This window comes from Synchiropus splendidus, chromosome 7 (assembly GCF_027744825.2).
Source record: "Synchiropus splendidus isolate RoL2022-P1 chromosome 7, RoL_Sspl_1.0, whole genome shotgun sequence".
Taxonomy (NCBI): Eukaryota; Metazoa; Chordata; class Actinopteri; order Syngnathiformes; family Callionymidae; genus Synchiropus; species Synchiropus splendidus.
In genome coordinates this window covers 7,741,194-7,754,991 of record NC_071340.1, presented here as the reverse complement: position 1 = coordinate 7,754,991, position 13,798 = coordinate 7,741,194, and the positions used below count along the sequence as shown (strand labels likewise).

The window sequence follows — 13,798 nt, the reverse complement described above, 5'->3', positions numbered from 1 at the left end:
TTGCTCCAAAAAAGAAAAGTGCCACGGTCCAAATAGGACTACGTGACTGTATTTCTGTGATGGATGCTGGCAAGATAGAAGTCGGCCGTGCAGTTCAGGCGCGGGATGCTGGGTCACGGGCCAGTCAAGTCGTGGAGAGTAGACTGTTTGCTAATATCACGCTCTGGGATGAACTCCATACCAACATGATGAGCATATGCAAAGATGCTGGTTATTGGGTTCAACAGACAGTCTGGCGGCCTCATGACCCAAAATAAACTGTGGGTTATTTATACTCTGTGTGGGGTTTGAGTTTCAGATGAATATTGAAGTCACTTTTCAAGATGGACACAAAAGACGCAACATACCTTTTCAAGATTAAATTTGATGGTGAGCAAACATGTTGAACTAGGAAGACTGCTACATCGAACACTTCAGTAAAACAGTTTGGATCGTAAAAGTTTGTATTGTCGAAACAGTGTCAGTTTCTATTCTAGAAAGACCATGGTGGAACTAATCGGAAAAACAAATAAGGTCACCTGTTCCAGGTTTACTGCAGCTTCACAGGAATGACAGAAATAATTGTATCTGAGTAAAGCAATAACCGCCACACAAATGCTTGAGCAGTTTTCCTCAGCAAACAAAAGGGCGAGAAACTTTGGGTAGAACTGAGCCAAACCATGCACATGATCTGACAAGGAAGTGACTAACTGCCCGGCTAAACAACAAACAAGGACCTCTTGGAGCACGACAAGAGAACTCTTTATTCTCTGGTACCATGATGCCTTTTGTTTTCCTGGAACCATCCAAATTCACTGACATTGAGGGTGTCAAACACTTAGCTAACCGGATCTTGGCTTGATGCTAATTTGTTAGCAAAGGAGTAGAAAAATAATTTTGCCTGTGTCAGAGACTTGCTTTAACAATTGAAGATACACTTATGATAGTTTAATTGAAACAGTATTTCAAGATTTGTTCCGAGAGACATGACTGCAAGTGCACTTTAGCAAGGTCAGCCTTTTGCATTGCATGTTGACACATAACTAATGTGAGATGTTCGGGTTAGGGTGCATGCACGGGGGGCGATACATACCAAGTGACACAACTGAGAATACAGAGCCAAAGGAGCGCCGACTCATGGCTTCATCCTAACCCTGCCCACAGCATCAGGATATGCCGCAGAGGGAAAAACATTCCTCAAATGTGTCAACATGCAGTGCTGACTTGGGGGTCACTCTGGGCCAAAGAAGTCCACTAGGAATTAGTGTCTTGCTAGTGAGAATGCCTCAGAATGTGTCGAAATACACCGTTACAAAATGTAACTTCTACTATCCTTATCTTGGTTTAAACCCCTTGCAATATATGAACAAAGAAAAGAACCGAAAAATCACAAACATGAGTGTGAGGGATGAGATAAGATCCAAACAAAGACAATGAAAACTTTCCATGAAACTGACACAGAGCTGGAGACAGAACCAGCATCACCCACATGATGCAGCGTACCACTACGTTTTTGGTTCAACAAAGATGGCACCTCTTGGGTGTTTACATGAAAATATAAAAACACAAGATCAAACATCTGCAGTCGACCGAAAACTGCGACAACAAAAGGAATCCTGCTGAAGACAAGTGCACTTGAGTGTGAAATTAGTTTTAATTAATCCTCTTCAGCAGGAAATGAAGGCGTCGTCTTCATAAACTCTAGCGTTATTGTGGGGAAAAAATTGAACGTCTACAAAGTCACCTATTTTAAGTAATGCGACAGATGCAGTGAGGAATATAAATAGGATTGGATGATATAATAGCTCAAGAATGAGGATGATCAATAACAAATACTGAAGAAGATGTACTATATTTTGAGGTATTTTGCACTTCCACCCTATGAATTGTTGTGGGTTTGCTGTGTGAATTTCTTCCTGGCTCTCCATGATTTCTTAGCGTAGAACGCTAATTTAGGCCTGTGAGCAGTTATTGTCTGTCAGTGAGCTACTTTCTAATGTTTCCAGCTGGCAAACGTCTGAATTCAAAGTATTTTAAAGGCATCTTGAAACAGTCAAGCGCCAGCGCAATGCAAAACAAATTGGATTTGTAAAGAAGCATCCAAGAGCTGCCTCTTCCTGAAAGGATTTGAGCGTCTGTGATCTGTATGAGACTCCAGCTTTCAGCGGAACAGTCACAAGTGTAAAAACGTTTCAGACACTTGACAGGAAATTGGCAAAGCAGCTCGCCAACCCAATATCGGTTAAATTGAATCTCGACATTGGTAACTGCTGACTGTCTTCTTCTGCATGTATCGTGACTCAAACATATGATCATCTTTGAGTACCTGAAAATTTGGAATAAACGTGCTTTTTTTGTAAATAAAGTTGTGTAAAGCTTATTGAAACATTTTGAAAATAAAATATAAATAACAATTTGCATTCTTCTTTAACAAGGAATCAATTTTCACAGTAAACTACAGGAATTAATCTGGAATCATTTTAGAACGACAAAGCTATAAGTGTAAAACAATTAATGGCACATATTTGCTCTCTTTATTAAGGAACAGCAAAGTTATTAAACTCTCATTGTCCACATTAATGAGCCCTCAGCGCCCTAATTTTATAGGCCGTATAATACGTAGATCATTTAGATGTAAACAATTTCATTTAAACAGCACAACAAGCTCTGAGTTAAGCCTAGTAAACTGTAGAAAGCAGGAACAGCAACGAAGAGCTTGCTGCTATCGGGGCTGATTTATGAGCAATAAAACAGTGTGAAAAAACTTGCACAAGCTCCATCACAACTAACAGAGAATGGGCAAGGAGAGTAATGGTAGAGAAAGGTTGGGGGAAAAAAAGCAGAGTCAGAGAGCTGGAAGGGAAGATTTGCAAACTGCCAGAGCAGCTTTGTGAAAACGACTTCCTCTGGTGTTTGTTGTGAGGAAGAAGAACTTCTTTTCGGCTGCCTACGAACGCTGCCTGAATGAAATGAGAAACTTGTGTTTGCCTGGGAGTTTGTTGGACACCATGACGGGTTGCCATGGTAACGGGGGGCAGTGAGATTGGTGCACCAAATGACTTAACCATGTAAAAAAGTGATACTATATCTAAGATAAAGTCAGTGTTATGAACCAAGTGAGTGACAAAGATGGTGGCATTTTAGACGGTCAAGAGTCTGACATGCCGTGGAGCTATCTGGGAGTGAAAAGGCCACCTAATCTGGGTGTGATCGAGACGATTTGAGCGTCAATGTGCTACTCCTCTTTATCTCCAAACAATGACAGAAATGTCAGCACTCTCATCTCCGTTCTGCCGACCAGCCTGTCAGACTGGGGCACACAGCAGGGAGAAGGGCTGAGCGTCGTCCTCAAAGGAGATTTGTTAGAAGGACTCCGAACTGCAGCCCTGGTGCTTGGTAAACACACACAGGAAGTTTGGAGATTTAGAAACAGTTCAAGTAGAGGTGACACCTGAGAAAATGTTGTAAGGGGGGACCTCACTGGAGGCGCACAGACTCTCAACTTGCCACTTGAATATATTCTTGTCCGGTCATATCCAAGTCCAACACTAGTGCTGGTGTGAATGCTGTTTTTCAATGAACAATTTGGAGACATAAATGCTGCGTATTTGGTCATCGCCAAAGCTGAGTTTTGAAACAAATGTGTGGATTAAAGGCTCAATATCATTCTTGTAATCTGTCGACACCAACAGGCAGACGTCACTTGTGTTTTCATTGACTTTTTTTTCGGCTTGTATGTTGTCTCGTAAAGCTTTGAGGAGATTAGGGAGGTAAACACAGCGTCACACGCTCACTGTTTCACATGTCTGTCGTGCCAGATCGCACAACAGGTGAATGTATTCCGAGAGGAAATCCGTTAATATTGGCTGACGCTCTGAATCACCTAATTCTGTCTTCCTGTCTTCTGCAGGCCAAATAGACTCACTGTAGGTCATTGGTCACTGTAGATCACAGCCTCCATTGTCAGCAAATACCAGAGAAAACGCACAATCTTGAGGTGAAATGTCTCCACAATAACTGCAGTGAATACAAGGAGAGCTTACCTTCGACTTCCTCTTCATCGCAGATGTGCTTGAGTAAGGAGGCACCCCGGTCCAGCACTGCCTCATCCTCCATCCTGTAGTAGTAGAAGAGGAAGAAAGACTGCTCACACTTTTCCTCCAGCGACAACGTTGAGCCATAGCGCTTTGGCTCGTTCACCTGCAGCAAGTTTGGACTGGGAGTCAGTCTCGTGCTGCTGGTGGCCGTCATCTCCACCCATCAAACACTCATTGACAACAACTGCTAGCCGCGCTCAAAGAGAAAAGTTCTGAAGCGTGTGTGCCGTCGTCCTTGAGCAGGGCAGCAAGTAGGTGCGGTGTAATGGGTTTAATCTGGCGGATGAGGTGAGCGACAGGACAGGAAGTCTGTGCTAATTGATTGGCAGTAGTGACCGCAGTGTGCGCTCACAGCAGGGCGCACTGGTCAAAACAAAGGGAAGGACTAGTGTTTCCATCATCCAAGAGAGCAACCTGAAATGTGTCATTACTTGATATAACTGCAAATGTCCGTGTAATCGGTCACACGCCCACACACACCCCTACTACAAAGCCTCTCCATCTGGTCAGTAATGCCGGCCAGCCCCCTTCACCTCCTCCCACCTACAAAACAAGTGGGGCATCACATGTCGGTCTACTCATCCGCCCTTACAGGATTACGCCGGCTTTACTGAGGTGACAACACAGATACAAGCTCGTAACAGGACGGCGGAGCCTCCGCAGGGGGAGGTCTCACCCCAAACAGGTTGTTCTGTGGATGGAGGGACTTACATGCCGTTTTTTAAACTACTTTTTTATATTATATTATATTATATTACATTACATTACATTACATTACATTACATTATATTATATTATATTATATTATATTATATTATATTATATTATATTATATTATATTATATTATATTACACCAACAGATATAATATTGCAATATATATATGCATATATATGCAATATTTATTGAAGAACAGGTACATGAAAAAATGCTGCAAGCATGTTAGAACATTTACATCCAGCATCAGCCACGCTACATACTGTATGTTAGCCATTGCACATGCTAAGACAACTATGTGCTGAGCATATTTTTCTATGCTGGTATGCAAAAGCTAATTCATCATTAGTTTCTACTATGGAAGTTGTCTTTACATGCGGGAGTGGATAACAACTTCAAAATTCAATAATATTCGAATAATATTTTGTGAGATATAATATATATATAGAGTATAATATTTATACTATGATGGCATAGTTCATTTTAAGTGTAGTATTTTCAAGAGAAGGTGGTTTTGTTTTACTGAATAAATAGATGTCATTTTACAATAAGTCCAAAGCAAATCATTACTGGAGTATTTTTCACCTATTAAAAACATAATTGTCCTTTGTATACTATTTGTTTTTATTTGTTAATAACTGAGTCGAGACCAAACAGTCGGATATGAAGAACTGCATTTTCACCACTTAGATTGAGAGCTTTAAAGTTATGTTTTCAGCTTCATGTTCACTGTTGGAGCCACTGACTACGTGTCCTGAAACAAGCCGCTGGAAAGAGTGAGTCTAACCAGCTTTACTTCTCAGAGCTGCAGTCTCATCTCCTCCATTGCCACCTATGGAACAAATGAGGAAACAACACTCTGCCTTCATTCTGCAGCTGCCAAACTTGAAAACAACATAGCTAAATATATTCCGATGTGAAGTATGTCTTATTCCATTTTGCAGTTATTTTATCTGGAAGATAAACAACTCTCTCAGTGCTCAGATAAGCCCAGGTTTATCATGACCTAAACTCCCCTCATATCAATTTGACTAAGACCAAGATAATGAGCTCTGCTTTTTATCATTTAAAGAAAGGCTTAAAACACACGCTCCTTGCTTTTAGTTTGTTGCGGGGAATTGATTTTTTTTTTTTTGCAAAAACGGATGATCCGTTGGCCTTCAGGATTATTATTAAATCAACAAAAGAAAAATGACTCAGGAGCAACTAACAGGATTTAGCAGTGAAAAACGAAAGGTCACTGACATGCATAAGGCTTTGTTTTAGAATTTTGAAACAACTATTGCTAACAAATTAAATAGGTGTATGATTTGAAGGTTTCTTTTCATTTTTGCTTTACATAACATATTTATGTTGCTGTTGCTGCAGCTCCAAGTTTTGTTTAAACCAAGGTTTGTAGCACAACAAAACTTACAGATAGAATGTGAAGTCCACCAAATAATATCAGACACGGGCCGCAATGCAGAGATGGTCTGACCCTGGGCAAGGTCGTAAGGGTCCCACGTGGTGGTGAAAGTTTTTTTTTTTTTTTTTTTTTTTTTAGTGGGGGCGGTGGCAGTCATCCGGCATGAAAGTCAAAACCACCACAACTGTGCTTTCAACCATCTACAACACAGTGTCCTCCAGCACCACAGTGGACTCTGCGGCTGTGAAACAAGTCTTATCAAAGTGAGACAGGAATTAAAGTGTCTCCGTTGAATGTTGTTCAACAACAAAAGCAGAATAAAGCAGTGGACTTGCTGAGTGTTTGTGAGGATTTTGATATCAAATTAAGTTTATGAGTCATGTAAGACGGAGAGTTCACCGACGGAGCATCATCGCAGGAAGTTGCTGGCTCTCCCAGTAAGTCTGTGCCCTGATTTACCTACCACACATAGTTTTTAGATCACTGTCTTTATGCAGCCTAAAGATGAACACTTCACTGTCACATTGCAACTCACACATACAGTATGGACAATTCAAACCGCAGCCTTCTTGTCATAGCGACTCAAAGTCAGCACTTGTGATTGTTGGCTACCTTGCAATAGCACAATAGGAGACTGCATTCAAACTAATAAAATAATAATGAAAACTGCCAGAATGTTTTCAATAATCGATCGGGTTAATGAATCGGTGAAGCTTCTCACCAGTCAATATAATTCGGATCAATCCGGTCTGTAATTAGCAGAGCTGCGCGTCATCGCAGCTGTGGCTTTGTCCAAGTGATAGTAAGTGAGCTGCCTGCACAGATAACATATCAGTCCCTTGGTTGGAGAAAGACCTTCAATAATCACATTCACTATCTGTCTCCGCAGGAGAGTGTGCTCTCTGCGCCAGAGCTGATGTCACATGAACTGGCCTCCAGGCATCACACTGTTGTCGTACGCAGTATCCGCAGCTGTCACCACGGCTGATATGACGCAGCGTGTCGCCTGCATCTAAAATCATGTGTTCAAAGTCAAACCTCACGGGAAAAGACATGAGATTTATTACAACTGTGAAAACAAAAGGGCACATTTCGGTGAAGCCGAAGCTTGGAGGTCACGTGATGAAGAGAAGAGCTGTGCACTAAATACAAGGGGAGCTGTGGGAACCCCCTGCTGCCGCAGGGCTCAACCTTTCTGAAGACTCAGCTGCGGGACAGTCCTGCAGCTGACATCAGACAGACTCTTATTGTATATTAGAAAGCAACAGCGGATATTCTGTACTTATACTGGGCAAAGGGTTTTCCCTCCGCAGTAAGTACAGGCAAGATCACTGAATCCTGCGGAAATGAGCTGTTGCCCTTTACAAATCCATTCATGATTTCCTGCTCCACACTTGTTGTTACTCAGAACAAGGACTAGTCATTTGACAGTGCATCATTGTGAAAGAACCACATCTGTTCTTATCAAGTGTTTTCGTGGAAGAATAATTCATGGAAAGGAAACATCAATGATGCAGCACTAAACATGACAGAGAGAGACTTGTTATAAGTACTGCAAAACTTGCATCCAAGGACTCGAAATCTACCTTTTTACCATCATTACACAAATATGCTCCTCACAGACCAATAAGTTACACTTCACTGCTCTTATTAACACTTCAATATCTGTACTGAAATGTTTAATTCAAAGTGTGAATACACATTATTTTAAGGAACACATTGTGAAAAATTTCCTGTGCTATTCAGTGACAGTTATTATTCCTTATTATTAAAATATGAAAACACAAAATAAAACATATAGCATTGTTGAAAGGCGTGAAAGGCTTGGTCTCTCCTACGTATTAGTTTTGCCTTGCTGGAAGCTTTCAACTCTGGATGTTTGAACTAGAAAGACATTAGTAAATAAAGAATCTCACATGGAGCCCTATATTCTGTATATTGATATTTTTAAAAATCTCTATTTCAGGTGAATAAAAAGAGTCAACTAAATCCTGCTGATGATCATTTTCTATGTTTAGACTGTTATACTGATTTCATTCAATCACAGTCAATGTTTTCTTGGTAAAGATTAAGCAGCACTCAAGGTGAAAAAACACATAAAATTCTTGCCAGTGCAAATGCTCTGGGCTATTTTCCAAAGACCCGCTGAACGTTATTCACGACTGTGGCGACACGTTTCTCTCAGGCTACATATCTTACAAAGCAATTACATTGCTGGTTTTGTGCGGATTTTTAAACTTTAACATTGGATAGCCCGTCGGAATCCATGGCCTGGAACTCCATCACATTTATAACTAAACCAGCCAGATGCAGGTCCAGGTAGGTACAGAACAATCGAGCTCACTATGTTCAGCTGGTGGTGGCCCATGTTCTCTGACTCTGCAGCACTTTGAACACTGACAGGTATTTCAGCTCCAGTTGCTTTAGAAGCCACTTACTTCTTGGTGGCGCTCATCTCTCCAGCTGGGTGAATCTCCTGGCTGAATATGCTGACCTGTGCGCTGCTCAGCGTTTAACCTGTCAACGTGGAAGCACTTTAAGTGAATACAAATCAGCTTGACTGACAGAAAAGTCAGTCTGCTTAAAAGACTAACACAAGATCAGGGAAAAAGAAGTTTGTGTTGCATCGTCATAGAAGGAAGACAATATTATGAATTATATATATATATATATATATATATATATATATATATATATATATATATATATATATATATATATATATATATATGTGTGTGTGTGTGTGTGTGTGTGTGTGTGTGTGTGTGTGTGTGTGTGTGTGTGTGTGTGTGTGTGAGGAAAAATGAAGGTCAGAAAGTGTAGGTTTTTTGTTAAAGAAATTGATACAGCACGAGAGAGAGGCGACTTCTCCTAAGCCTATAAATTACGTTTTCAAGGATATCAGTAAGTGAAAAGGGTACAAACGTTTCTTTCAAGCTTCTTGTGAACTGAATTGCATAGTCCTCTATTTTTCTTGAAGTTCAAATTCCTTTTGAAAATTAAGCGCTTTGTGAAGTGACGAGCATTTCACCAGTGTATTTGTACCAGACGGACGCGTAATTACGCACGTGGCACCAGGTTAAGTGGCTCAGTTTCAGAAGAACTTCAATAAAGGGAATGAAATTGAACACGTCTCCCACAATCGCATGCTGAAGAGCTCGATATAATGACATTTTTAATTGAAGAAACTTACCGTTCAAGCTGTATACGACGTTCTTCTGGTTGGGTTTGGGCCGTCACCTCCAATAAGCATGTAGGTAAAGACCACATCAGCCTTCTGAGCAAGTTTGTATATGTCGGCTGACATCAACATGCTGCCGCCCGGACAGACTGGACCATCCTTCTGTCCACGCCACTCCTCCAGTGGGAGGTCAAACCGCTGCACGTCTTTATCAGCCCCACTGTCACCTTCAGCAACCTTCACTCCCGCCCACACCTGCACGACGCGCTCCTGCACCCGGAGTCCAGAAAGTGCAAGAGCAACTTTTCTGTCACTCAGAATCAATGTTTTAACTACAACTACTTGTTCCAGATATTAAGATATACACGCATTTACTTTTCTAATATTTCATTGTCAACTAAAATCAGACATGTAGAGATGCTTATTTTATTTATGTGAGACGCCCGAATATATGTGGTGTTATGATGTATATTTCCAGAGCATATAGTAAATCCCGCTTTAGCTGAGTAGGCGCTCTCTTTAGTCAGACCAGTGCGCCATCTGCTGGTAGAATGGAGATTTACGTTGTCCCTGGCTGTTCCTGTTGTCTGGAATTTTGGCCAATAATGAATTACAGCAGACATCAAACGGTTTGCTAACCATTGTATTGCAATTTTGACATTAAATGAAATGAATTTGATCATTTTCCCCATTTAACTCAAATGTTTTCAACCTTGCCAAACAGCTTTCCACCACATAATGCTTTTTTATTTTATTTTATTCCATTATTACCAACAACATTTAGACTGTTCTCTGCCTGGAAAAAAAAAGTCAGAATGATGGTGGGGAAGAGGAATGGACATCACTTGCCAGAGTCATCATCAAGTCAAGGCAAGATCCTTTCTGGAGGAGGACAATTGCTCAGATGTTCGTCATAACAAAAGTATCATGTATACATGGTGCTTGTGACCATCCAGGTGAGCAACCCTGCCTCACCACAGCAGGTTTACAGTCCCCTGGCTTCAGCAGTCTCTACTCCTCAGGAGTCTGCACCGCATCAGTCCTCCCCTGAGTTTTTGTTCTCCCGTCTGGAACACAGTGGTCAGTGAGGTTGCCAGTTCTGGCATGGCGTTTAAACAGCAGCCCTGGTTCAGAAATTGACATTCAAGTTCATATGTTTTAGGATTTGGGAGCTGACATGAGATTTGTTGCTTTTGGCTTCTGCATTGGACCAAGCAAAGTCTCCCCTAAGGACATGTGAGGTTTAACACAGAAGCAGCTTGTACTCCAATGGACATCACTTAGATCAGTTAGAGGGGCTGATCACAGCTGTTTTGGTTAGTAGAGCCAGTGTTATGGTATGAGGTTTGCTTCCACGTCACATGCAGGTACTACTTTCCTCTGCTGTTCAAGCCACAATAAACATTTTGTGAGCCATGAATGTCTGCACCTCTGGCTTTCTTTAGAACATATCCAAGCACTAAGAACAGTTGCAATGCATTTTAGTTTGATGATAATTGATCAAAATAGGTTTGGAAGATGAAAAGGAGGCCAGTGCTTAAGCATATGAGTCATTGCTGTCGATTCTCTTGGGCGACAGGACACACATTCCATCAAAACCAGCCATGGAAAAATACAAAAGTAGTAATGATGAGAATGTAAATCTTTGTCATGGATGTGCATTAGCTTTCTCAAATGAATTTATTAAATCGAATGCATGCAGTATTTTGTAAATGGTATTAATCATTTATAACATTTTTGCATCATAAACTACATTTACTGAAACAGCCAGATAGATAGAATAGAATAGCATAGAATAGCCTTTATTGTCCTTGTACAGTGTACAACAAGATTTGAGTGCTACTCCCTTGGTGCAAACAATGTAAAAAGAATATATCAAAACAATCAAGCAAGCAGAAAACAACAAGTAGGAACTAATAAATAATATATACACAAGTAGCAGCAGTAAAAAGAGCCTAATAACAGAAAGTGGATGTTAACGTGAATAATTTGTCATTGCACATAGTTATTTCTTTATTGCGCGATGATCAGTATGGCCAGTAACAATGAATTTTGTAGACTGTTTTATCTGGTTTTGTTGTGTTTGTTCACTACTGAGATAGCTTTCGGGAAGAAGCTATCTCTGACTCTATTTGTCCTGGTTTCGTGTGACCTGTACCGCAGGTGGAACAGAGAGTTACTGGGGTGGGACGAGTCCTTGATGATGTTGCCGACTGAGGCAGCGGGAGTTGGCGATGTCCTCCAGGCTGGGCAGAGAGCAGCCAATGATCTTCTCCTTAGCACCCTCTTTCTCCTGAGCACCCTCAGGAAGTGGAGATGTTGCTGAGCCTTCTTCACCACCGCTGTGGTGTTTGCAGACCAGGAGAGATCATCAGAGACCTGCATGCCCAGGACCCTCATGTAGTGGACCCTCTCCACGCAGTCACCGTGGATGTGGAGAGGGGCCGGGTCCGCTCTGCCCTTTCTGAAGTGCAGGATGAGTTGTTTTGTTTTTGTGGTGTTCAGCTGAAGGTTGTCAGTCTGTTGACCTCATCTCTGTAGTGAGACTCATCCCCCTTGAGATGAGTCCGACCACGGTGGACGACACAAAAAGGCCCCCTTCTAACGACGATGCAGTTTCTGACCTCTGTAGAGTCTCATAGATATCCACAAGGAAGCGGTTGTTACTCACATTTGGTCGCGTGACATTGTAGTATGGTGTTCCGGTGCTCTTGTTAATTGGGTCTCCGCGAGCCGGCATCTTGACCGGTCCAGTCGCTCGTAATTCCGGGATTCATTTCCGTCTTTGGGATGATTATAACCCTGGACGAGCCTCCAGTGTTACCTCACCAGCCTTGTGGATCCAAACTCTAGTTAAGAACCGTTGGCAATTAGGACTGACGTCACTTGTAGCCCGGCTCGTCTGTGGTAACAACAGGTCCGGTAGTGAATCCTTCATGGCAAAGAGTCAATAATCACAGCGTAACTGCAGAACCTGAACTTTATTTGCTTCCACAGGGTATCACAGAGTCCTCCAGGTACAGTATAAACTTTTCCGGTAACAGTATGAAGCAAAACAAAATATCTTTTAAACTTGTTCAAGTAAACACACACAGACACATTTTCAAAGACACATTTTCTCTGCGACATGTTAGCAGTGAAGAACGGTAGAATATAAAGAGGACAGTTAAAGTTGGTAATACTGGCGTGAGTATCTACTAGTTATAATAATCGTGATATTGCCTGTTCTGAGTTCCACAATGCTGTTTCGTTGGGCCGGTTCCAGATACGTTGTTCTATCCTTGTTTATAACCAGTAATGCAACGTTGCTGCATTTGTACTGCCTTTTTTATTTTTATTTTTTAACTTCATACACCATCTAAAGTACTTGATAATTCAAGAAAATAACATGAATATCGGAGATAATGCTAATAGATATTTAATAGAAGTGGAGAAGCCTGAGTTCTGTATTTGTTAGTTGTTACTCTTGACTTTAGAGAGCTACAGCCAGGCCAAATCCAATGTGTCTTCTAAAATGGGTGTTTGATATGTTCTGGGGTGGGAGAAGTTGGGGAATTCTCTGTGTTTTCTTCTTTTTTTTTTTCATTGGGATGTTGCACTAATAGGATATCTTTATTGATCGAGATCAACATTTTGACATGGAAACTTTTGTGTTGACATGACCAGACCAGATGTAGTTTCAGCCACAAAAAACAATATAAATATATGCTCCTGGAATGTCAAAGGTTTAAACAACCCAACAAAAAGAGCCAAAGTATTTTCCCACATACAATCCTTGTGCAGTGACATCGTTTTTCCCCAAGAAACCCATACAGTACACAAAGATTTCTTGAAGTTACAACACAGATGGAACGGTCATATTTTCCAATCCACATTCTCAGCCAAATCCCGCGGTGTAGCAATACTAATTGGTAAGGATATTCCCTTTCAACATATTTCAACACAAAATGACCCGAATGGCTGCTACCTAATCATAACTGGAAGGATTCTAGCATTACCTGTAACTCTACTCAACATCTATGCCCCAAATTTTGATAATCCAGGGTTTTTCCGAGGTGTGTTCAATAATATTTTAGATATATCATCAACTAATCTGATAGTTGGTGGAGATTTCAACTGTGTACTTGACACTAACACGGACAGGTCCTTAACTCGTCAGAGCAAACCATCGGACTCCACCATTGTATTAAATAATATAATGAAAACATATAACCTAGTTGATATATGGAGGGCACATCACCCAGATGGGAGAGACTACTCATTCTTCTCTCCTGTCCATAAAACTTATACAAGAATTGACTTCTTCCGTCTTGCCTCATCCAAATATGGAAACATATTAATCTCAGACCATAGTCCAGTAATAATCAATATAGATGTGGGCTGGAAACGGGCACCTTACACTTGGCGCTTTGACCCCAAT

The 13,798-nt window shown here is 41.2% G+C and overlaps 1 protein-coding gene across 6 annotated transcripts in view; it reads right to left on the bottom strand.

Annotated features, from left to right (window-relative positions):
* Positions 1–9,545, bottom strand: part of slc4a4a (solute carrier family 4 member 4a) — a 39,040-nt gene extending 29,495 nt beyond the window's left edge. For 3 of the 6 annotated variants that reach the window (XM_053869663.1, XM_053869664.1, XM_053869668.1), the window contains exon 1: positions 4,023–4,499. In XM_053869663.1, coding sequence (XP_053725638.1) covers positions 4,023–4,230 — 208 coding nt within the window. In that variant the 5' untranslated portion in view covers positions 4,231–4,499. Of the gene's footprint in view, positions 1–4,022; positions 4,501–8,635; positions 8,715–9,390 lie in introns of those variants that run through there. The other 3 variants (XM_053869667.1, XM_053869666.1, XM_053869662.1) reach the window with 2 other exon arrangements.
* Positions 9,546–13,798: the final 4,253 nt, after the last annotated feature.